This window comes from Thamnophis sirtalis, unplaced genomic scaffold, assembly GCF_051295495.1.
Source record: "Thamnophis sirtalis isolate CommonGarterSnake01/CBP01778 unplaced genomic scaffold, rThaSir2_p1.2 scaffold_13, whole genome shotgun sequence".
Lineage (NCBI taxonomy): Eukaryota > Metazoa > Chordata > Lepidosauria > Squamata > Natricidae > Thamnophis > Thamnophis sirtalis.
Window position 1 is genome coordinate 19,836,097 of NW_028261393.1, and position 26,599 is coordinate 19,862,695.

The window sequence follows — 26,599 nt, forward strand, 5'->3', positions numbered from 1 at the left end:
ATGTTTTTTTAGGCAGGAAGCAGGCTCACTCTTAATAGCCCCCACCATCCTCAATAGCCACAGCAGATGTCAGAAGAGATAAAGAGATAGCTAGAGCTAGGTCTATTCATAGGCAAATGCCCTCACCCAAGACCCAACAAAGGTAGGATTAGCCCTCTACCCATCTAGCAAAAGAACTCACATGGCTCTTGGGAAGATTATATCACCCAGCAAGGCCCAACCAAGGTTGGGACTCAAAACACAACCTACAAAGTTACCCCTGCATGGGCCCATGGGAGTCCATGGGGACCAATCAGAATACAATCTCAAATTCAAAAGCCCAGAGAGGGCATAAAACCCAGGTACTCTCAGCATCTCTTCCCTTTTTCCCCAGCATCTCAAGCCATGTGATCCTGTTCATCAATAAACCTTCTTTCAGAGCAACTTCCATGAATCCAGTGTCTTCTTCCCCACTTGGCACTGAACCCAGAAGGACCTTTCTTCCAACATTTTCCATCCATTGACCAATTCTCAGTTTCACTTGTGAACATTTAAAATTACAATAGGCATATACAAGAATATTATACAGCCAATTAGGAAAAGCAGCATAACACAGCGGGACTAATTATTATCCATAAATGCTGAATATCATACATCATCCACATAATATTAAGAACCTAAGGAAAAGATGCAAAAAAAAAATTAGTGGAGTGCTGGGAATTAAAATGCATACTGAATATAAGTTGAACCCTCTATGGGAGGAATAGGTAAAAGGTAAGTGCTCCCCTCGCACATATGTGCTAGTCGTTCCTGACTCTAGGGGGCGGTGCTCATCTCTGTTTCAAAGCCGAAGAGCCAGTGCTGTCCGAAGACGTCTCTGTGGTCATGTGGCCACCATGATCAAACGCCAAAAACGCATGGAACTTCCTTACCGTCCCACCAAAGCTGTTCCCTATTTTTCTACTTGCATTTTTACATGTTTTCGAACTGTTAGGTTGGCAGAAGCTGGGACAAGTAATGGGAGCTCACTCTGTTACCCGGCACTAGGGATTCAAACTGCTGACCTTTCTGATTGACAAGCTCAGTGTTTTAGCCACTGAGCCCCTGTGTCCCATATGGGAGGAATAAAGAAGTATATTCAGTACTAAACAGAGATCTCAGATGGTGAGGATCCTTGGAAGAAAATCCTTTAAGAGTTCTGTGCAGGTTCAGAGAGGAAGTCTTATTTTTAGAACTAATAATACAGTATGTATTTGCATGGCGACGTAATGTGATAGTGATAGGGATACAAAAATAGAATCAAAAGACTACGCGTGGCCCACAGTTTCAGACCTCTTTGATTTCTAAATCAGAAAATCGATTAAAAGAAAGAAAACCGGAGTCTTGTTGGATTCATGCAACCTGCTAAGCACTCGTGTGGTTTGTTTAGTTTTTAGCTTTATGTGTTGTGCAAATACAGCTAACCAGCGGTCCTGTTTAAATCATGGCTCAATGCAATTACATATGTAAATCCAAAGTGTAACCACAGATCGCTGGATAAAGAGTGAAAAGTGAGAACGTGATGGGAAAAGATTTTGAAATATTGGTGATGAGGCAATTTAAAAAGAGAACCATAGCAGATTCCTGAAAAATAGAGAACAACACACTATACATTCGAAACTAGGTATGCTTAATGAAGAGAAGGAGTAGGGTAACATGAACCAGTCCTCCAGTAGTCGCGAAGAACTGAGGATCTATTTAGTCTCCAAAGCATCTGAAGGCTGGACAAGAAATAATCTTTAAAGAGATCGTACCTACCATGTTTCCCCGACTATAAGACAGGGTCTTATTTTCTTTTGACTCCCGAAATAAGCACTTGGCCTTATTTTCGAGGAGGTCTTATTATTTTTGAGGTGCAGGAGGCGGCGAGCATGGTCACCTCATGGCTGCTGCTGTGTTGCAGTTTTTTCAGGGAGGGCTTATTTTAGGGGGAGGGCTTATTTTAGCACATGCACTCAAAAGCCCGATTGGGCTTATTATCTGGGGAGGTCCTATTTTCAGGGAAACAGGGTAGAACTTAGAAGAAATTTCCTGACAGAACAATTCGTCAAAGGAACAGCTTGCCTCCAGAAAGTTGTGGATGGTCCATCAATAGAGGTTTTCAAGAAGAGACTACACAGCCATTTGTCCAGAATGTTATAGGGCAGTGATGGCGAATCTTTTCGGCACTGAGTAATGAAAAGGGAGCATGCATGTGCTCTCATTGGAGCCACAGAATGGAAGAGGAGATGCCCAGGGGTCATGCATGTGTCGGAAAATGAACTTCCAGTTTCTGGTTTGCACATGCATGCTGGCAAGTGAGTCTTCCAGTTACTGGTGCGCATGCATGTGCGATGATCAGCTGTCCAGCACGCATGCTCACACTGGAAAACGGAAGACCAGTTCTTCCAGTTTCTGGCACTGCCGCACACACAAAGACCAGCTGATTGTGATGCATGCATGCGCGCCAGAAACCCGGAAGAGGAACGGGTGATGCCGTGCATGGTGGACGACATGGCTCCGTGTGCCACTTCAGGTATGCCTGCCATAGGTTCGCCATCATGGTTACAGTGTCTCCTGCTTGAGAAGGGGGTTGGACTACAGCAGAGGTGTCAAACTTGATTTCATTGAGGGCCGCATTAGAGTTGTGTTTGACCTCAGAGACAGGGTGGGCATGTCCAGCTTGACATCACTCGTGTGATCAAATGCCACTTTTGCTAGTAGTTAGTTTTCCTAGCACTCTGCCAATGAAAACAGAGCTCGTGAGGGTTGCCCATGTCCCTCCTGGGCTCTGTTTTTGGCTGCGATTGCCTCCTGCAGCCCTCTGCCAGCAAAACCCCGGGGAGGGTTGCGCCTGGCCCTTGCGAGCTCTGTTTTCACTGGCAGACGGCTGCAGGAGACCATCACAACCGAAAACATAGCCTGGGCCAAGCACAACCTTCACAAGCTCCGTTTTTGCTTGCAGAGGCACCGCACGCCAGTCCTTCACTGTTTGCAGGATGGCCCCATGTGCAGATTTAAGCACCCCTTGGACCAGATCTGGCCCCTGGGCCTTGAGTTTGACACCCCTGGACTAGAGGATCTCTAAGGTCCCCTTCCAATCAGTAATGGTATTCTATTTTCTTCATTACTGGTTTGGTAGCAGGAGAGCACACGCAGAAGGTCCGTGATGCCGTTTGGGTGGATGGGTGGGGCCTCACACCACCGTCACTACCATTTTGCCCGAACTGGTGCGAATCAGCAGCATAACACTTCTGCTTCCAATCCTGTTATTCTATATTTTACGTCTGCGTGTCCTTTTAACAGAGTTTGAGGTGCTTTCTCGCAGCCCCTTGGATATTGGAACACTGCCATCATGTCACCCCTTAGTCCTTTTTTTAATTAAACAAGACATCCCCAATTCCCGCATTTGTTCTTTCAACCAATAGCACTGCGATGCCTAGAAAATAGTGAGCCAATTCCCAATCACATTTTCATGGGAAACACTTCATTGCATTGCTTTCTGGAAGACTGAGCATTCGGAGGTGTGCATCTCAAACGTCTGTTTTTATATGTCAGACAAAGCAGCAAGCAATTCAGGCAATGTGTTAAATAGGTTGCATTTCCGAGATTCAACATGAATCTCGTAATGTAGTAATTTTTCAGCCAAAGAGATATTAACCAAGAACAAACTTTGCATGCATTTCAGGACTAGAAATTGTAGTTATGCCAATGATCCTGAATTAATAAGCCCTGAAATGTTTCAGCTTGCTATTTACCGTATTTTTCAGAGTATAAGACACACCTTTTTCCCTCAAAAAAGAGGGTGAAAATCTAGATGCGTCTTATACACTGAATACAGAATTTTTGGCCTCCTGAAACCCTTCCCACTTTGCAAAAATGGCCGTGCATAGCCTTTAGGAGGCTTATAGAGTGCTCTTGGAGGCTGGGGAGGACAAAAATGAGCAAAAAACGGGCTGTTTTGGGGAGGTCCCCATCCCCCAGAAGCACTCTATAAGCCTCCTAAAGCCTATGCTTGCCCTTTTTTTGACAAAAATGGGCCCATTTTCATGAAAAATGAACTGTTTTGGGGATGTCTGCAGAATGCAAAACCTTTTTTTTATTTGTCTCTTCAAAATCTTGGTGCGTCTTATACTATGGTGCATCTTATACTCCAAAAATGTGGTACTTCCTTACAGAGGTTAAAGTTTGAGTCCACAGCTCCTAGAGAAATGGGGAATTTCACTCATTTCTGAAATGACTCAGTTTTGCATTATGACTTTCTTTCTTATGGTCTTTTGTTTGATCAAAGTCAACTCGCTATAGAATGGTAGGCTATTTGTCCATATAAGACTTCCAAATCCATTACCTTGATCCCCCAAATAATCCTGGAAGTAAGACTTGCAGGTGACTTACCATAATCTTCCCTACTTCCAGAACAATTGAAGCTGTAACTCCTTGATGACCTACTTTTTGTGGGAATTCTAAAAGTAACATCACAACAATCTGAAGGACAGAGGGATGCAGAAGGCCACCATTTAACCATCAAAGAATTCACAGTTGCTGCTTAAATATTACTATAATAAGGTTTAGCAGCTAGGCTGAAAGGACTTTTGGACACAAAACTACCAATGGGAGGAGTGTATGTTGTGTATTTCTTACCCTGTTTGCCTGAAAATAAGACCTTCCCGAATAATAAGCCTAATCGGCAGTGGTGAAATTCAATACGAGGGTTGCGGAGAACCCCTTACAAGGTAGCGCATAGGAATATGTCCAGTTTCTCGCGGACAAAGTTGCTCAGCTTCGGATGGACCTGGACTCCAATTGCGCAGAGCCAGCCAAGGTACCGGGGGAAGGTCTTGAACGACATCTCTGGACTGACTTTCAACCTGTTGCTCCTGATGAAGTGGACAAGGCCATGGGAGCGGTGAGTGCTGCCACATGTGTACTGGATCCATGCCCCTCCTGGCTGGTCGCAAACAGCAAGGAGGTGACGCGGGGCTGGATCCTGGCGGTGGTGAATGCCTCTCTTCGGGAGGGCTTCTTCCCACCGGCATTGAAGGTAGCGGTGGTGAGACCCCTCCTGAAGAAGCCATCGCTGGACCCAGCCAGTTTGAACAACTACCGTCCAGTCTCCAACCTCCCCTTCATTGGGAAGATTGTTGAGAAAGTGGTGGCCTCTCAACTCCGGCGGTCCTTGGATGAAGCCGATTATCTAGACTCCTTTCAGTCTGGATTCAGGCCTGGCTACAGCACGGAAACCACTTTGGTCGCACTGACCAATGATCTCTGGAGAGCCAGGGATGGAGGTCATTCCTCCATCCTAGTGCTTCTCGACCGCTCAGCAGCCTTCGATACCATCGACCATGGTATCCTTCTGCGACGGTTGTGAGAGGTGGGGGTGGGAGGCACCGTTTTTCGGTGGTTCTCCTCCTACGTCTCGGACAGGTCGCAGTCGGTGTTGGTTGCGGGGGAGAGTTCGACCCCTAGGCCCCTGAAATATGGGGTTCCTCAGGGTTCGGTCCTGTCCCCCCTCCTGTTTAATATCTACATGAAGCCACTGGGCGAGATCATTCGGAGGCACGGGATAAGATACCATCAATATGCGGACGATACCCAGTTGTATCTGTCCGCCCCGTGCCAACTCAATGAAGCGGTGGACGTGATGAACCGGGGTCTTGAAGCCGTTAGGGACTGGATGAGGGCTAACAAGCTTGTACTCAACCCGGAGAAGACCGAGTGGCTGTTGTGTTTCCCTCCCAATAATTCAGCTAGTATTCCATCACTCAGGCTGGGGGGTCAAACTCTATACCCCTCAGACAGGGTTCGCAACTTGGGAGTCCTCCTGGACCCACAGCTGACTTTCGACCATCATCTGACGGCTGTGACCAGGGGGGCATTTGCCCAGGTTCGCCTGGTGCGCCAGTTGCGACCCTACCTGAACCGGGAGGCTCTCACAACAGTCACTCGGGCCCTTGTGACCTCTAGGCTGGAATACTGCAACGTGCTCTACATGGGGCTGCCCTTGAAGAGCATCCGGCGACTTCAGCTAGTCCAGAATGCGGCCGCGTGAGTGATTGTGGGTGCACCTCGGTTCGCCCACATAACACCTATCCTCCGCGAGCTGCGCTGGCTACCTGTTGATCTCCGGGTGCGCTTCAAGGTGCTACTTACCACCCATAAAGCCCTTCATGGTAGTGGATCTGTGTACTTGAGAGACCGCCTCCTGCCAATTACCTCCTTGCGACCTATTAGATTGCATAGATTAGGCCTCTTCCGAGTTCCATCCGCCAGTCAGTGTCGACTGGCAACCACACGGAGGAGAGCCTTTTCAGTAGTAGCTCCGACCCTCTGGAACGATCTCCCCGTGGAGATTCGTACCCTCACCACCGTCCAGACCTTCTGCACAGCCCTCAAGATCTGGCTATCCCGTCAGGCCTGGGGATAAAGATCGTAATCTGTCCCCACCCGAATGATGAATGAATGTTGTGTACTATTTTTACTTATGTATTGTTTTATGTTTACTGTTTTGTACCCCCCTCCCTATATTTTGTAAGCCGCCCTGAGTCCCCTCAGGGAAAAGGGGAGGTCCCCATCCCCTTAATAATAAAACTAAAAACTAAAAACTAAACACTGGGTGAGATCATTCGACGGCACAGGATAAAGTACCATCAATATGCGGACGATACACAGCTGTATCTGTCCGCCCCATGCCAATTCAGTGAAGCGGTTGACATGATGTGCCAGTGCCTGGAGGCTGTTAGGGTCTGGATGGGGGTTAACAAGCTTGTGCTCAATCCAGACAAGACCGAGTGGCTGTTGTGTTTCCCTCCCAAGAATTTGGTCAACATTCCATCACTCAGGCTGGGGCGTGAAAATTTACGCCCCTCAGACAGGGCTCGCAACTTGGGAGTCCTCCTGGACCCACAGCTGACCTTAGAACACCATTTGTCGGCTGTGACCAGGGGGGCATTTGCCCAGGTTTGCCTGGTGCACCAGTTGCGTCCCTACCTGGATCGGGAGGCGCTTGCAACAGTCACGCCCTCGTGACCTCAAAACTGGACTACTGCAATGCGCTCTACATGGGGCAGCCCTTGAAGAGTATTCGGAGACTTCAACTCGTCCAGAATGCAGCCGCGCGAGCGATTGTGGGTGCACCTCGGTACACCCACGTTACACCTATCCTCCGCGAGCTGCACTGGCTACCAATCAGTCTCCGGATATGCTTCAAAGTGCTAGTCGTAACTTATAAAGCCCTTCATGGTATTGGATCTGGGTACTTGAGAGACTGCCTGCTGCCAATTACCTCCCAAAGACCCATTAGATCACACAGGGTTGGCCTCCTCCGGGTTCCGTCTACTAGCCAATGCCATCTGGCTACTACCCGAGGGAGGGCCTTCTCTGTGGCAGCTCCGGCCCTCTGGAACGAACTCCCCGCAGGGATTCAGACCCTCACCTCTCTCCAGGCCTTCCGAAAAGCCGTCAAAACCTGGCTTTGCCGGCAGGCCTGGGGTTGATGAGTTCCCCTCCCCTCTCGACTTGTGTGGTTGTGTGATTCTTGCTTATTTTAATTATTTGTATTTTGTTCTATGTTCCCCTTTTCCCCTTTTGAGTTGTTCGCCGCCCTGAGTCCCTCCCGGAGAAGGGCGGCATACAAATAATAAAATTCAATTCAATTCAATTCAATTTTTTTACTACTGGTTCTGTGGACGTGGCTTGCTAGGCGTGGCAGGGGAAGTTTATTACAAAATCCCCATTTCTTTCTGATAAGCTGGGACTCAGGAGGCAGAGAATAGATGGGGGCAGGGCCAGTCAGAGGTGGTATTTGCTGGTTCTCCGAACTACTCAAAATTTCTACTGCCAGTTCTCCAGAACTGGTCAGAACCTACTGAATTTCACCCCTGCTAATCGGGCTTTTGAGCGCATGAGCTAAAATAAGCCCTCCCATGAAAATAAGCCCTCCCTGAAAACATTGCAACACAGCAGGAGCCATGAGGCGACCACGCTCACCGCCTCCTGCACCTCAAAAATAATAAGACCAAGCGCTTATTTCGGGGGTCAAAAGAAAATAAGACCCTGTCTCATTTTCAGGGAAACATGGTAAAAGACCAGCAGCTCTTTCTTTTGGCTTTGGATATAACAGCCCGTCTGCTCTGTCCAGACGACCAAAGACAGGAAATTGCAAAATATCCTTCATTCTGACCGAGAAGCTAAAATTTTACTGTACAAACTTCTGCACAGACCGGAAAAAAAGTGGAAAGGACTACAGAGAAATCCCTAGCACGCCACTAAAAAGATTCCTGACTCAGCACGTTCCCTGCATACCAACTTTCTATTTAAAGGCACAGTGTTTTCATATATACAAAGAGAAGCACGCAGGAAAGGAAAGTGTTAGAAACTAACTTCTCACTACCAACCAGTACTTGAATCATTGTTTCTACCGCTTTGTGCTTCTTTGCAACAGTGAAATAAGGCCAGTGGCGGATTAAGGCTCACTGGTGCCCTAAGCATTGATAAATCTTGGTGTGCCCCCACCTCCTTTGTACATACAGTGCAAATCTTCATTGGGTTTTTTCTTTCTTTCTCAACTTTGTGGTGTCCCCTTTGGGCCTGGTGCCCTAAGCATGTGCTTAGTCTGCTTAATGGTTAATACACCACTGAATAAGGCCACAGGGAAGGCAAGAGACATTTTCTTAAACCTTTCTTCGGTACAACCTCAATTCCAAGCATAAAGTCCAATTTTTGATAAACAGCAACAGAAACTCCTTTCCTGTGCAAAACCTGGACCAATCTAAGCTCCAGCACAACAACCAGCTATTCCAGTTCATCTTGTGTAAAATTGTGGCTCTGAATTCAATCCTCTTAACCAGCTCCAATTCATGCAGCCTGCCATGGCCCAGCTTTCTCTGGCTCAACACAAGCACATGACTGAGGACGGGGATGAAGGCGGCTAAAACTTCTGAAGAATCCTCAAGGACTGAAAACAACAGAAGTTTGCAAGATAAGAAAACATCTGGCTGATTGATTTTTGAAGGCTCTTTGTTGTGTGTCCTTGTCCTTTCCTCAAGCTTCCCACCAGAAGTGACATTTCAAAGACTCTCAAAAGAAACAAAGCCAGGTTCCTCCTTTGAAGGCCAACATGCAATTAACCAGCAGAATCACGAGAGGTTTAAAATTTGTCCCTTGTGTGTCTTTCTTCAAGTAAATGAAGGGCCATTTGGTTTCAGTTATACTAGCAGTCCCCAACCTTGGTGGCTTGGTGGCCTGGCTGTAGGGGGGGGGGGAATTGGGCCGCACAAGTGGCAGGCCAGCATACACACACACACACAGACATACACACACACCAGAGATGGGTTGCTCCTGGTTCAATTGAACTGGTAGTGGAATTCAGGCGTGGGTCGCAAAACCGGCAGCAACCCAGGTGTGCCACACACCCAAACCGGTTCAAAATCTGCGCTCGACGAAAGCGCGCACGTGACGTCATCACAGCGCGACGAAAAAAATTAAAAATTGAAATAAAATTAAAATTAAAGCAAGCCGATTCACATAAAGGTAAGGGTTAGGTTTAGGGTTAGGGTTAGGGTTAGGTTTAGAGCGTTAGCGTTAGGTTTAGTGTTAGGTTAAGGGTTAGCGTTAGGTTTAGCGTTACGTTAACAGTTAGGTTTAGGGTTAGATTTAGGGTTAGATTAAGGGTTAGGTTTAGGGTTAGGTTTAGGGTTAGGTTTGGGGGGGGTTAGGGTAAGGTTTTAGCTTTATTTTTACATTTTTCGATCACAGCGCGATGTTTTCGTCGCGCTGTGATGACGTCAAATGTGCACTTTCGTCGAGCACGATTTTGTCCTCCGCGATTTTGTGGTGGAACCGTGTTGCGTGCGGGTTGTAAAACCGGCAGCAACCCACTCCTCACACACACACATACGCACACACAACTGGATGAGGAGCCGAGGTGGCGCAGTAGTTAGGGTGCTGTACTGCAGGCCACTTCAGCTGACTGTTATCTGCAGTTCAGCGGTTCAAATCTCACCGGCTCAAGGTTGACTCAGCCTTCCATTCTTCCGAGGTGGGTTAAATGAGCACCCAGATTGTTGGGGGCAATAGGCTGACTCTGTAAACTGCTTAGAGAGGGCTGGAAAGCATTGTGATATAAGTCTAAGTGCTATTGCTACAATCAAGCAAAATCTCTATTCTTAAGAAGGATCCCTTTGACTGAGCACTGGCACAACTTGTCATACACCACCCTATAATTTCAGAACTCTGATTCATGAGCTTCATTAAAAAATTTCCCAAGAGCCACAGAAAACAGGCTCAGCTAAAGATCAGTACTCAGCCAAACATTTTGAGCCTGCTTATTTGTAAGAATGAGCTGCAGATAACTTGAGCTGGCTGGACAAGACAAAAGAACTAACAAAGACCCCAGGTCCTCGACTTACAACTATTTATTGAGTGACCCCTGGTAGTTACAACAGCACTGAAAAAGTTGACTTAAGATCAGTCCTCATGCCTATGGCCGCTGCAGCATCCCTAAAATCATATGATCAAACTTTGGGCACAGCCTGTATTTATGATGGTTGCAGCATCCCGAGGACACATGATGACCACCTGAGACCTTCCCAGTCAGCTTCCAACAAGAAAAGTCAGTAGGTAGAGCAGAATTTGTTTCACAACTGCATGATTCACTTAATTGTAGTGATTTGTTTAACAACCTTGGCAAAAAAAGGATCCTAAAATTAGGTCCAACTCACTTAATTACCTTGCTTAGCAATATAATTTTGGTCCTAATTGTATCCCTAAGTTGAAGTCCTATCTTCAATTAAAGGTAAAGGTAAAAGTTCCCCTCGCACATATGTGCTCGTCGTTCCGGACTTTAAAGGGCGGTACTCATCTCCGTTTCAAAGCCGATGAGCCAGCGCTGTCCGAAGATGTCTCCGTGGTCATGTGGCTGGCATGACTCAAGACCAAAGGCCCTCGGAACGCTGTTACCTTCCCACCAAAGTGGTCCCTATTTTTCTACTTTCATTTTTACATGTTTTCAAACTGCTGGGTTGGCAGAAGCTGGGACAAGTAACGGGAGCTCACTCCCTTAAAGGGCACTAGGGATTTGAACCGCCGAACTGCCGACCTTTCTGGTCGACAAGCTTAGCTTCTGAGCCACCACATCCCTTAATCAATTAAAGAGCCACAAATAATCTTAATATAAAGCATTCCAGGTGTCTTGAACTATATGTTCCATGACCCGCAACCTCTATGGCCAAATGACACGTGGCGTAAGGATGCTGGAAGCTATAACTCTACACATCTGGAAAGCATCAAATGTGGGGGGAATTATCCTTTTTTAAAGAATATTTGGCTAGGCGAAGTGTCTGAAGAGGGAAAGTTAAGATTCCTGATCTGTAACAACAACTATTTTGTAACACTGAGCTATGCAGAGCATCAATTCTCACTTTTACTTGATCACAATAAGTGCCTGGATATGCAAAAAAGATGACAACATGCATACCAGGTTTACTTTATTTTCTTCCTTTAAACAAACATCACCAAAACAAAAGCATAGTGTAGTAATAACAACAATGTTGGGGAGGGGGAATGTGTACATTTTGAAACATGCACACATAATTGTAATTTTAAGGACAGATAGATACTAAATGTTAAAGGTCCACATTTCTGTCCCGTCCCCCCAAATATATTTCAAATCTATTAGCAAGAAATTAGTAAATCTAGGAATTGAATTCAACACATCTTAAAGTTACTAAGCTGAAGAAACACTGTCCCAAATGGTTACAGTAGAACCAATAGGAAAGTGTTGTGGCCCAGCAGGAGCCGTTGGAGCTGCAAACAGACGCCGATAGCGAGGGACACTATGAGTCGGCTCTGGAAGATGTGGAGGACCCTGGACAGGGTTCAGACTCCGAGCAGGGACCAGAGAGGCTGGTTAGTCACCAGGAGGCAATGGAGGCATGGAGCAGCGGTGAAAGCCAAAGGGAGTGTGCCCATGACATCAGGCCCTGGAGCAGTGGTGAAGACGTCAGGCCTTTGAGCAGTGATGAGGTTCAGAGGGAATTGGTCCCGGACGCCCGGCAGAGGTGGGTGGATAAATGCCGGCAGCAATTAAGGAGACAAAGGAGATAATTGGACCCAGGTGGTTGTGATTAGGTCCCTCCCAAGAGAGTATATAAGGAGAGACTTTGGGAGGAGGCTGTTTGCAGGATTCAACTAATATACTAACACTGGAGAAGCTCTCGTGTGTATTTCTTATCTTGGAAGTCTGGGTTGCTGCCAAAGACTTGTCGGTGTGTTAATGTACTGTGAATAAATTGTCTAGTAGTAATCTTGTGTCGGTGTGGCTCACCTTGTGGAGGGGGCAGAGTCAGAACAGGTAAATATCTTTTGCTAGAAATGTTTAAGCCACAAATGTCTATAGAAAGTCTCAATCACCCAGGTCATTGTTATCCCAGAGGTGCTTTTTCAAAAGGCAACTGGGCTTTATTTTTTTTCTTGAAGATGTTTCACTTCTCATCTAAACGGCTTCTTCAGTTCTGACTGAATGGTGGAGAATGGAAGGATTTACATTCCTTGCAGTCATCTGGTTGTTAATACTCTTTATGAGAGTTGATGAGGCCACTGGGAGGTTTATCTGTGCCCTCAAGGTCACCTGAATAGTGCAAATGGATGTGGAACCTTCTTAGAACTGCTGAAAGGACTGTGTTGTAGACAGGAAATAGGTGGAGTCTGTATCAGGGGTGAAATGCTAACTGTTCGGGCCAATTTGCCTGAACCAGTAGTTAAAAAATGGTTTAAAAAGTAAAAGAAAAATCTCAGGCACAGCTGATGGTTGGAACTTTTAAAAACTTTTTTAAGCTTTTTTTTTACTAGGTAGTAAAAAATGCTTTAAAAAAGTTTTTAAAAAGGTTCCGACAATCAGCTGTGCTGCGGATCTAGGAACCTTTTTTATGTGTAAAGTCCAGCCACTTTTGCATTGTGTGTGAGTCAGTTGTGTAGCTTTTGTGTTCTTTTTGCGTAAAGTGTGACAGTTTGTTTTTGAGCTCTCTGTGACTCTGTGAGGTTCCTGCTTGTTGCCTGCCTGGTCACATGACCACCAAGCCATGCCCACCCAGTCACATGACCACCAAGCTATGAGCACCAAACCATGCACACCAAGTCCACAGAACCGGTAGGGAAATTTTTTGAATTTCACCACAGGTCTGTATCCCTCCCCCTCCACTGAGAGAGCGCTATTCAATCTTAATGTAGATGCCCCTTTGTTCCCTCTTTCAAACCAGCAGTCCACTCTGTCCAGAATGTGGACTTTTAAAGCCACATTTAAGCCACTGAATGCGGCTTATCCATTTAAGCCACAATTTGTCAGAGATGCTCACGGTGGTAACCCAGCACTTGTAAATCCTGCACTGAGGAGGAGCACAATTTCAACATCCTCAAGGTTATTTTTTTATAAACTTCTACAGAACAGCAGCGCTCAAGTTTCATGTGTTGTTGGTAGCACATAGTAAACTTTTACAGATCATAGTTTCAGCTGCAGAGGAAGGGAAAGAGAATGAGAAGCAACAGGCGTGAATCACAATTCAAGGCAAGACTTTTCATCTTGGAAGTATGTTGCGTCCAATACATCAGTGGTTCCCAAACTTGGCAACTTTAAGACGTGGACTTCAACTCCAAGAGCTGATTCTGGGAGTTGAAGTCCACAAGTCTTAAAGTTGCCAAGTTTGGGAACCACTGCAATACATGATAAGAAAGGAAGAGTCACAAAGCAGTTGTGAGTGATTCTTACAACCCCAGAGAGCAGGGACATTAGATCTGGCTATGACTATAGCCAAGCATAGCCGAGCATCATGAACTCAAAACACAAGGTTGATTGATCTAAGCCTGTTTACTTAAAAGTAAAGACATCCTGCAGTTCTGAAAGCAAATTGAGGCTGATCAATACAAGCCAACTACAACTGAGACCAGAATTCTCACTGCTAAGCCAGGCGGGTTGTTAGGCGAGTCACACCTCACTTTATATGGCTTTTTGCCCCCATGGCTGTTAAGCGAATCACTGCAATCATTAAGAGGCTCAGGTGGTCATTAAGCAAATCCAGCTTTCCCCATGGACTTTGCTTGTCTGAATCAATCCCCTGCCCGCCCCCGGGGAAGGTCACAGATGGAGACTGTGAGATCCCAAGATGCTGCAACTATCGTAAATACACGCTGGTGGTTGCCAAGTGTGTGAATTTTGATTGTGTGATGGGGGGAGGCTCCACCAGTTGTAAGGGCGAGGACCGGTTGTAAGTCACTTTTTTTCAGTAACTGTTGTAACTTTGAATGGCTGCTAAACAAAAGGTTGTAAGTCGAGAACTACATGCATACCATCTGAGTAATTTGCCTTCCAATATCACTAGGGCAGGCGTCAGCAACCTGCGACTCTGGAGCCGCATGTGGCTCTTTCATCCCTCTGCTGTCGCTCCCTGTCACCGGTCGGCTCTACAATTGATAGGGCTTTCGGTTAGGACAGATAGAAGAAAAAGGGACACTGTGCTAGGAGGAGATTCTATGGTGGGAGAGCTGGACTTCCAGTCAGCAGAGGAAAAAGGACGCTGCGCTAGGAGGAGACTCTATGGTGGAGGGAACCGGACTTCCAGTCGGCTCCAGAATTAAATGGGGGGCTTCCGGTTAGGACCTTTGTGGCTCTTTGCGTGTTTAAGGTTGCCAAAACCTGCACTAGGGAGACTCACAGTCATCCAGTTCAAGGTTGTCTCAAAGGTGCTTTTTCAAGAGGCAACTGGACTTCAGCTCCAAGCTGAAGAAGCTTTTTGGATGAGAAGCTAAATGTCTTCAAAGAGAAACCAGAAAGCCCAGTTGCCTCATGAAAAAAGCACCTTTGGGACTTCACATGTTTTAACGCACACCAGATTATTCTAAAGGTCTTTTTTTTTAAGGGAACAGAAAAAAAAAGAAAACAGAAGCAACGAAATTCCTTTTAGCAAAAATTGCCATGAAACTAGAATCCAACTAACCAAAAATCTAGAGATCGGAGACTCAAGAAACATTGATTGATTGACCAGGTTTGGCCATTTACTCCAGTTTTATAAAGAACTTACAGATTTTTAGAGCCTCTACAATATTTTTCTCTCTCTTAAAGGTACAACAGGATGTGATTCACTATTCTTCTGGATTTTTTTTAAAAAAATCTTCTCAGGCTAACCTATAGCTTTGTAAGCCACTTCACAAGGTTATACACGTAATACAGCAAAAAGGAAAAAATCAGAAGCTGAGTTTCATAACGTGTTTGCTTTTATGACTATGCTATTAACTGCTGTGTTTTAAAACCAAACAGGAAGCTTATTTATTACAGTGAGGTGACTAAAAACCTGAGCAGGAGGATCAGGAAATCTCCTGTCTGAATCTCACTTGTATTGTACTAATAACTCACTTAAGTCCCTCCCATCAGTAATAAGGGGCATAATAAAGGCATAGAGATATTAAATAGTGACGCCTAGATTTCTGGATGTAGCCTCGTCTGGTTCAGTCAAGGGGGAAGCATTGTGGGCCTTGTAGTCCTACAAAGGGCAGCACGCAACAGATTATCCATTCCTGGACTGCATGCACTTTAAACAGGTCCTAAGTATATTTAACACAATCCTTTTAAGGATTTTCCCCTCCTCCAAACTTGGCAACCAAAACATATGTGGATGAAGATAATCTTACATTCCGGGCAAACAATTATGGGAGGAAATGATCTTTCAGGCACCTGACCCCAGCTAATTTGGGCTGTAAAATTTCACATCTAGTATCCCTCTTTAGACAGAGGCTAAAAAAGATAGGGCCAATCAGACAACCCTGTTTAAAAAAGGCCTGTACAAAAACTGCTGGCATGATTTAACCTCTACCACTCAAGCAATTCATCAGAATAGCTACAAATAACAATAGATAGATGTGAAACGTGTGGCAGGAAGTGAAAGCAGCAAATTGCAAAAGCAGAATTAATCAAAAGAGCACAATCGGGACGAGCTATCAAGTCTCGGAATATAAAAGCAGCTCTTCAGCTGGAATGATGGTAGTTTGTAGTGCATTGATTTGATATGCTTTCATTTGTTTTAAGAGGGTATTTGTCCTTCTTTTGTAAGCCGCGCAGAGCCGTGAGTTTGGATGGGTGATTATATACATTGAATAAATAAATCTAGGAAGACATTGTAGAGGCAGAAAGGGTCTTTCTTGGGAGCTCTACTACAGAAAAAAAGAGGGGGGGAAAAACCTTCACTATTCAGATGACAAAGAAGGGCCTTTGATAATAACCTATAGTAGTGACGGTGAACCTTTTAGGCATTGAGTGCCCAAAGTGCATGTGTGCGCCCAAACTGCAAGGTGTGGGAGCATGCATGTACATGCCATGTACATGAACATCGTACATGCACATGTGCCTTGCCCAACCTGCATGGTATGGGTGCGTGCGTGTATACTGCATGCATGTGTGTGCACCCTGTGCATGTGTGCATACCCCATGCATGGGTGCAGAGCCGGTGCATGCATGCGCACCCCACACATGTGCAGCAGAGACGCAAAGACCAGCTGGCCGGCAGGAGGCATGCGGGCATGTGTGGCAGAAATCGGAAACAGAACTGGGCGACAGAACGTGTGCCCACCAATAAGACTGTGTGTGCCACCTCTGGCCTGCATGCCCTAAGTTCTCCACCACTGACCTATAGAAATAGGCTTCCTAAACGGAACCAAGCCTATACTTATTAAATCTATAGACATTGTGTCAGCCATCATTCTCAACTTCGTAAGACCCCGTTAGATCGGCTACTCTGGCCTTTGCAAGCATTAACAATTCTCCAGCTGATCCAGACTGTCTCTGGGGCATCTTGATCCAGGAATAACTTAATCATGGCTTATTCAAGTAATGCATCTAGCTGGATTTGCATGACACACTGAATTAAAAATGAATGACAGGGGAGGAGCGCTACTAACATTTAGTCCCCTCCCCTTAAATTCTGTGTCTCATTTTCTTTTTTTTTTCTTTTTTTTTTAAATTTTTAAAAAAAGATTTTATTAGTAAAAAGAAAATACAACATCCATAACTTGTAAAAAACAATACAACTACATTTCGAGATATTCCCATACTATCAAATCATTATAAACATCAAAGGTTAGGTATCTTATTCCTTCCCTCCCTCTTCTCTTCCCCCATTTCTTCTTTTCCATACCCTTTTCTTCCCTCCCCCCTTACTTCCTTTTCCCCTGCCTTCCCTACTTTCTTTTCTCCTTTCCTCCTTTCCTTCCCCCTCCTTTCCCTCCCTCGATCCCCCCCTCCTTCACACATACCTTCCCTCCTTCCCTTCCTCTTTCCCTCCTCCTTTCTTTTCTCTTAACCTCCCTCCTTTCCTCCCTCCTTCCTTCCTTCCTTCCTTTCAACACTCCTTCTCTCTTTCTGTGTCTCATTTTCATTTAAGGAGAATGAGTAGGAAGAGGAGGAAAAGGGGGAGATAACCAAGGAAGAGGATGAGCAGATCAATGTTATTCATTTATGCCATTCTTAATTGATCGTGTCTCTTGGAAAAGAGAAGAGGAGGGGGAAGGAGGAGGAGGAGAAAGAGGAGGAGAAGAAGATGAAGGAGGAGGAGGAGGAGAAGTACTATTACTACTACTACTACTACTACTGCTGCTGCTGCTGCTGCTGCTGCTGATACTAAATCATTCTGTCCAAGGACAGAATAGGTTACAGTCATCAAGATTGTGTTTACATGACACACAGCAGTAGAGTTGCTCACTTAAATTTAATTATAACTTGCTACGTAAAAACAATCCCAATACCAGACCTGGGAGGATGGGTGGGAAGGATGATTCCTATTTTGAGGTTTTAGGAAGCAGAAGTTTATTTGGAAAAAAAACACTTTTCCAAAGGTGGTTGTAATCCATCTGAATCAATGTATCTGGTTGCTGGGAGAGGGAGGATATGAGATGTGAAGAAGCCAAGATTAAGAAAGAGACAAAGCTTTGGGTCAGCATCTGGTTTGCAAAGCAGGGGACACTTGAAGAATGTGACAGGAGGGAACATGATGTCCAGTGCTCCCTATGGGAGCATCTCTCCTTTCAAATAGTCTCCACACTCCCCAAGCACAGAGTCACCACTGCCATGGCCTTCAAAAATGTGTGCTTTTTCAGAAGAATAGAATAGAATAATAGAGTAGAGTAGAGTAGAGTAGAGTAGAGTAGAGTAGAGTAGAGTAGAGTAGAGTAGAGTAGAGTAGAGTAGAGTAGAATAGAATAGAATAGAATAATAGAGTAGAGTAGAATAGAATAATAGAGTAAAGTAAAGTAGAGTCGAGTAGAATAGAATAATTGAGTAGAGTAGAGTAGAAGAGTAGAGTAGAGTAGAGTAGAGTAGAGTAGAGTAGAATAGAATAGAATAGAATAGAATAGAATAGAATAGAATAGAATAGAATAGAATAGAATTTGTCCTTGGTGCAAATGCTCTCAGTGTAAATAAAAGAAAAAAATACATTTGTCACGAATCATTAAGGTACAACACTTAATGATAGTCATAGGGTACAAATAAGCAATCAGGAAACAATCAATGTCAATATAAATCTTAAGGATACAAGGAACAAAGTTACAGTCCTGCAGTCATAAGTGGGAGGAGACAGGTAATAGGAACGATGAGAAGACTAATAGTAATAGTAATGCAGAGTGAATAGTTTGACCGTGGTGAGGAATCATTTGTTTAGCAGAAGGATGGAGTTCAGGAAAAAACTGTCCTTGTGTCTAGTTGTTCTGGTGTGCAGTTCTCTATAGCGTAGTTTTGAGGGTAGGAATTGAAACAAGTTATGTCCAGGATGTGAGGGTCTGTAGATATTTTCACAGCCCTCTTTTTGACTCGTGCAGCGTACAGGATTTTACAATGTAATCAGGATGGAATCACTAGTGCCCAAATGGTTTATTAATGTCTACTACATTATCTTACTTATATGTTATTGTTTGAAATTTGAGTCTTAATATTTAAGGGATAAATACATCCCATGACTAAAAGAAACAAACTTTAAAAAATACACTGTTAGCAAACTATTAGAGGACTCTGAATAATTATAGACCAGGGGTCTCCAAACTTGGCAATTTTAAAATTTATGAACTTTTAACTCCCAGAAATTCCTGGCTGAGGAATTGAAGTCTACAAGTCTTAAATTTTTCAAGTTTGGAGAGCCCTGCATTAGACAAATATGTATTTCATACTTCCTTTTGTCTTTTAATCAACAACATTTGTATTCTCTCCCCACCTCCCAAGAAATCTGGACAATTCGTATTATTTCCATCTATTTTCACAACACAAAAGACATAAATTGCATCATTAGCTCATAACCCCTTTAGATTTGCAGGACCTTTTTGGAGTAATGGTCCATTGTTCTTTGCATTCCCAAGAGTCACAAGAAATTGCCTCTTGTTAGATATTAAGATGATATGTCATACATCAAAAGAAGGACGACACTGGATGGTTTTATAAATAGAAGAGTCCGAATTGCATCATTCTGATCAGCGGAGCCTGCTCTTTTCAAACCAGATCTATTCAGTCGAATGACGATCACAGCTGTCTGGATTCCCATCTGTTTATTTCATTGTCTTTATTTATCAGCCCAATCACTGGAGTTCAGAGCAAGGCCCATAATAAGAACCCACAGAAAAAGAAATAACATGAATACCCCCTTCTCTGGAGCAGTATCTTCCCCAGATACTAGGTTAGACCACCGCTGTTAATTTTTGGGAAAGCAATTAATTAATTAATTAATTAATTAAAGCATCTGAAAGCCAGGCAAGGAATAATGGATGGAAAGTGACTAAGGAGAGAGTCAATCTAGAAATAAGGAAGAACTTTCTGACAGTGAGAACAATCAACCCATGGAACAGAAGTTGCCTTCAGAAGTTGTGGGAGCTTCATCACTTGAGACCTTCAAAAAGAGATTGGACTGCCATTTTGTCAGAAATGGTGTAGGGTCTCCTGCTTGAGAAGGGGGGGTTGGACTAGATGACCTACAAGGTCCCTTTCTGATCTGATCTGATCTGATCTGATCTATCTTGTGGTAAGACAGATCTGAACTGCTTCAGTGGGCCATCAAGGTTGCATTTGATCCATCAAGGAGAACGAATATTTATCTGTTACGGTTGTTCCTGGATGTCTGGCTAATACACATTTGTTGCTGCATTTTGTTTTTAATCCTATTACTATTTGGAAGCATGTAAGCCATTTAATATTCACTTCTGACTTGAGTGGCATTTAAATTCAGGAAAGAAATATCTATTGCTGTTCCATCCACCCAACCATCAGCTGGGTCATCAGTCTTATGAACGGGTAACCTCAATTTGCTAACCAGGAATAATAGGTACAGAGAGATAACAAAATTATGTCTGATTCCAAAACATCAAACGCTCACTCACACGGATCACCTTGCATGGATTTTTTTTATTTTTCACCTGGGAATTTGTGAGCCTCTACTTTGGATGCCAAGAGCCCAGATTCCAAAGTTCTGAAATTTAAAAATGGAGTAAATCCAGAAGACTCCAGGTAAGGACTGTGTAGAATCCTAGCCTGTTAGGGGATTAATGGTGGCTTAATCTCACCCTGGCTAAAGGAGGCTTTGAATCTCTCACCTTTAAAGAGTCATTTACATTTCCTGTGCAACCCACAGAGACAAACACAATCAGGGAAATCAGTGTGACAAGGAACTATTGTTAATATTTGTATACAATCCTGTCAGACCGCTAAAAAAAGGATAAAGTCCTGCTTTAATAGTAGAAATTTTAACAAAGCAAACAGAAATTGCAGCAACATCACGCATGCAATAGGCAATTATGTCAGTTGGAAATGGAGAAGGAGGCTGGTGCACGGGGAAGCAAGTGTTCTTTGACACTTCCGGTTTTTGCATTCTCAAGACTTTTCGGCCTTTAAAGATTGAAAGAACATCTGTGCCCGATAACAAAACCCGTGAAAGAAGACCCACGTTCCCTCCAGATCATGTTCGGACTACAAGTCCCAGCATAACCGGCCAAGACAGTCACTTGCTAGGATTTCTGGGAACGGTAGTCCAAAACGCATGAGGGAGGAGGAGGGGGGAGGGAACAGAATTGAAAAGTTAGAGACAGGTAAGCCAATGGAGGCCTTTGAACTCTGGTGCTGGAGAAGACTCCTGCGAGTCCCTTGGGCTGCAAGGCGATCCAACCGGTCAGTCCTAGAGGAGATCAACCCTGACTGCTCTTTAGAAGACCAGATCCTGAAGAGGAAACTCAAATACTTTGACCACCTAATGAGAAGGAAGGACTCACTGAAGAAGAGCCTGATGCTGGGAAAGATTGAGGGCAAAAGAAGAAGGGGACGACAGAGAATGAGGTGGCTGGATGGAATCACCAAAGCAGTAGGCGTGAGCTTAAATGGACTCCAGAGGATGGTAGAGGACAAGAAGGCCTGGAGGAACATGGTCCATGGGGTCGCGTTGGATCGGATACGACTTCACAACTAACAACAAGCCAATGTTCCACCACCTTAGCAACTTTAAGGCGCCTGGGCTTCAAACTCCCAGAATTGCCCCCCTCGCCGGAATTCTGGGAGTTGTAGTCCGCGCCCCTTAAAAAGTTGCAAAAGGTTGAGAAACGACAAGCGCTTCAAAAGCCACCACTCCGGGCTGGCGCTCTTCCGAACGGACACCGGGGAAATCAGACCCGGCGCGAGCGGGGGGGGGGGGGCGTGCTTCTTCAAGGAAAGCCCGTCCGCTCCGGGGAAAAAGTTGCCTGAGACAAAGTTACTTCTGGCGCGCGGTGCAGCAGCAGCAGCAGCAACGCCACTTCTACTTTTGCTGAGATCCCCGGGCCGCGCGCGCGGCCACCGCCGCCCCCCAATATCCCCATCTGAGGGGGATCCCCGGCCGCCAGCGGGGATACCCCCTTCCTCCTCTCCCCACACCTTCCCCGCGAAATGCCGTCGTCCTCCTCTTTCTCCGCTTCCCCTCCCTGTAGGGAAAAAAAGGCTTAGGATTCACACACGCACACACCGCCGTCCCTATGCCAGGCGACGCCGACCCCCCCCTCCTTTGCCCACCCGAGCGGGGAAGGAAGGCCCCGAGTTGAGCCGGGGGGGGGGGGAGGCAGACGAAGGGCTCCGGTGGCTCCCGCCGGCGGACTGACTTACTCTTGTGCCGGCCGCTGGCCCAGCTCTGCTTGGCGATGCTGGGGCTGCGGATGATGGCCCTGCCGGCGGATTTGAGGGCGTCCATCCTCGCCGCCGCCGCCGCCGCCGCCTGCACAAACTCCGGGCAAAACTTTTTTTTTTCTTCCCTGCGCGCTCCGGGACCGCCCCGCCTTCGCTCCTCCTTCGGCCAGAGAGGCTGGCGGGAGGCTCCCGACCCTGCCCGCCCTGGAGCTCTCAGAGCCGCCGCTCGGTCAGTCAGTCCGCTTCTGGCCGGTCGGTGCCAGGCGGCGGGAGGCACCGCGCACTGCCCCCGGCCTTACGCTTGGTGGAGGCGGCGGCGGCGGCACGAACAGGAAGCAGCTTCCAGCCGGGCAGGACAGGGCAGGGCAGGGCGAGCTCCAGCGCGGGGGGGCCTTGAGCGCACCGGGGACGGATTAAGCCTCCTCCGCTCGGTGCCTTCGGTTGCTTTTCTCCGACTTTCCCGGACAGAACAAGGCGCGGAAGTGGCTGCTAAAAGTGGTGGTTTCGGGGGGGGGGGAATCTCTGGACTGGCAGGTCCATGTGGCACCGGCTTCGGTCGGAATCGTTCCTTTCCTACGGTTGTCTATGGCAGGCGTCTCCAACCTTGGCAACTTTAGAGCCAAGGTGGCGCAGTGGTTAAATGCAGCACTGCAGGCTACTGCTAGATCAGCAGGTCAGTGGTTCAAATCTCACCGGCTCAGGGTTGACTCAGCCTTCCATCCTTCCGAGGTGGGTAAAATGAGGACCCAGATTGTTGGGGGCAATATGCTGACTCTCTGTAAACCGCTTAGAGAGGCCTGAAAGGCCTATGAAGCGGTATATAAGTCTACTGCTATTGCTATTGCTATTAAACCTGGCGGACTTTAACTCCCAGAACTCAGCAATTCCCAATTCTGGGAGTTGAAGTCCTCCAGGCTTAAAGTTGCCAAGGTTGGAGACCCCTGGTCTGTGGAGATTCTCAGCCCTCCAGATCATGGTGGCACTGTGCCTGGGTCATATGATCCCCTTTTGTGACAAGCAAAATCAATGGGAAAACCAGATTCACTTAACAACCGGGTTACTGACTTAACAACTGCAATGATTGACTGAACAACTGTGGCAAGAAAGGTCATAAAACGGGGCAAAACTCAGTTAACAAGTGTCTCGCTTAACAACAGACATGTTGGTCTCTATTGTGGTCATAAGTCGAGGACTACCTGTATGAGTATGTACATACTTGTATATATCACACACCTATATGCAAGACTTGTATATAAATATGTCTATTCCAGAATAGAGCTGGAAGGGACTTTGAAGGTCTTCTAGTCCAATCGTCTGCTCAAGCAGGAGACCCTAGATGGCGAACCTATGGCATGTGTGCCGGAAGTGGCACACGGAGCCATGTCTCCAGGCATGCCAGTCATCACCCGTTGCTCTTTTGGGTTCCGGCTAGCTTGTCGGTCCCACGCACAGTCGTGCATGCTCGTGCCGGGGAGCTGCTCTTCCAGTTTCCAGGCACGCTCCCGTTTTGGCACTCGGTGCTGAACAGGTTCACCAACAGTGCCCTATACCATTTCAAACAAGTGGCTGTCCAGTCTCTCCTTCAAAACTCCCAATGATGAAGCACCCACATTGGTCTGAAGGCAAAGCTGTTCCACTGGTTAATTCTCCTCACTTTTTAGGAAGTTTTTCCTTAATTCCAGGTTTGCTTTTCTCTTTGATCAGTTTCCAGCCGTTGTTTCTTGTCCTGCAAGAACTTGGTGTGTCTGCAAGTTAAGACATGACAACTGGACTTTTTCAGTTTGAAACATTTTGCTGCTTATCCAAATAGTTTCTTTAATCTGAGCAATTTGGTTAGAGCAGTGTTTCTCAACCTTGGCAACTTGAAGATGTCCGGACTTCAACTCCCAGAATTCCCCAGCCAGCATTCGCTGGCTGGGGAATTCTGGGAGTTGAAGTCCAGACATCTTCAAGTTGCTAAGGTTGAGAAACACTGGGTTAGAGGAAGCCTATATATATAGTTAGATAGATATGTCCTGCAGGGTGATTTCATTTTTTTTATATGCCTTTCTTGCATCACCAAGGCCGCTTCACAGGTTCATCAGGGAGGTCACACTTAATGACCCACCTAAGAGAAGAATTTGGAACCCTTAATGACTCTCTGCCTGTTCACCCAAGGAGTCTCTTTTGATTAGGTGTGAAATGAAACTACCCTGGAGGACAAACAATGGGATTCCCCCTAACCAACTTGCTCAGACTGGATAAGCAACAAAACGTAGGAAGTTAGCACCCACCCTTCTCCAAGAAAATGAAATTTTTTAGGAAGTATTAAAAGGGCAGAATATTTCCCCTAAAAGGGAGGCGGAATCTCACCCCCACACACACACCTTTGTCAATGGCCCATTAAGGACTGAGCCAATCTATTCTACATAACAAAGATCTACCTCCTTCAGGCAGAGCTGTAACAAGAATCCCAAAGCCCTTTCATTACATCATCACCCAGCAACAGCTCAACCGAGCCTCAACAGACAAATTTTGGGCCCAATTGTAGTTGCAAATCGAGGAGTATCTATCTACCAATTGTTGCTCTAACACAGGGGTCAAGCAACCTTAAACACTGAAAGAGCCACAAAGGTCCCAATTCTGGAGCTGATCGGAAATCCAGTTCTACCACCATAGAGTCTCCTAGTGCGGCATCCTTTTTTCTCTGCTGACTGGAAGTCCGGTTCCTAGCACAGCATCCTTTTTCCTCTACCTGCCCTAACCAAAAGCCCTATCAATTGTGGAGCCGACCGGCAACAGGGAGCCACAGCAGAGGGATGAAAGGGCCCCATGTGGCTCCAGAGCCAAGGGTTGCCGACCCCTGCTCTAACAGGAAGGCCCCCAATTTGGGCCAAACAATCCCCTATGGGGAGTATCTAAAATAGGCATGTCCATGCAGCCTGCAGCCCTGGACAGCTAACAATGCAGTCCCACAAGATTCTTAAACTGTTAACAATATGTGCATTTAAATACATTAAACTGCATTATATATATAATGTCTTGGGCTGCATATATATATTATATGCAGCCCAAGACAATTCGTCTTCACTCGGTGCTGCACAGGCAAGCCACGCCTGATCTAAAAGTCCTTTGCAAGATCCCACTTTTTAATCCAAGTATTGAGAAAGCTTGAAGATTATTAGGGAACTGGCTGTTCCTTGGTGTGTGTGTGTGTGTGTGTGTGTTTTGGACTGGTTCAATGAAAGGGAGATTGAGTGAAGCCAAACTGAAATTCCAAGGGCAAAATCTAGAAATCTGTACTTCCTGGCCATCCAGAGAAAGGAAACAGATGATGTCAGGCTGCAACGTTGTGCATATTTATCCCCAAGTAAATCTATAATTGAACTCAATTGGACCTACTTCTCGGTTAGACCTAAGACTGCATGGAAAATTAGATCCTGCTGGAGACAAGATACAGTATGTTTCAGTTTGCATTAGGTCTGTGGACATGGAATCACAAAAAAGTTAGAAAATGTAACCATCCTAAAACATAGAATGTATTTAAGTTGTAAGCAGAGGTGGGTTGCTGCTGGTTTGGCCTGATTTGGCTGAACTGGTAGTGGAATTCAAGCCTGGGTCACAGAACCGGCAGCAACCCAGGCCTGCCACGGCCCCAAACCTCTTCCCTCGCCACTGCTGGCATTTTATTTTTTTAGTGACTGCACGTGCGCAGTTCACTGTAAATTGTTCTGCACATGTGCGAAGAACAATTTACACTGAATAGCGCACACGCGTGCAGTACACATGTGGCACGTGCGTTGGTTGCAAACCGGTAGTAAGACCGTTTGTAAGGCAGAGAGCAGCAGCAGAAGAAAATGTAAAGGTCTAAAACCTGCAGATAGATTTTAAATATGACAATCGGCCCAGGTGGTGATGTACATTTGCCGTTAGGGTTACAAAGATCACACAACCGCTTCTTACATTTGCATGTAGCTCTCTGTCTACACCAGGGGTGTCAAACTCAAGGCCCGGGGGCCAGATCCGGCCTGCAGGGTGCTTAGATCTGGCCTGCAGGGCCACCCTGGAAACAGTCAAGGACCGGCCCACAGTGCCTCTGCCAGTGAAAATGGAGCTTGGGAGGGCCACGTGCCCTCAACTGGTCTTACTATAGGTTCACAACACATGTGGGTGCCGGATGTGCACTGTGCATGTGTGTGCTATTCAGTGTAAATTGTTCTTCGTGCATGTGCAGAACAATTTACAGTGAACTGCACATGCACAGTCACTAAAAAACCAAATTGGTGGTGCCCATCTTCAGCAGGATCATATTTTCCATGCAGTCTTAGGTCTACCGAGAAGTAGCCCCAATCGAGTTCAATTATAGATATACTTGGGGATAAATATGCACTACATTGCAGGCTGACACCTACCTATTCGGTAGAACTGGTTCGTCAAATCTACTGAACCAGTTAGAAGAGG

General features: G+C 45.9%; 1 protein-coding gene across 1 annotated transcript in view; it reads right to left on the reverse strand.

Moving 5' to 3' along the window:
* The window catches only part of LDLRAP1 (low density lipoprotein receptor adaptor protein 1), an 89,446-nt gene extending 66,981 nt beyond the window's left edge, over positions 1–22,465 (reverse strand). The window contains exon 1 of the mRNA XM_087727237.1: positions 22,139–22,465. Coding sequence (XP_087583363.1) covers positions 22,139–22,223 — 85 coding nt within the window. The 5' untranslated portion in view covers positions 22,224–22,465. The remainder of the gene's footprint in view (positions 1–22,138) is intronic.
* Between the last annotated feature and the right edge of the window lie 4,134 nt (positions 22,466–26,599).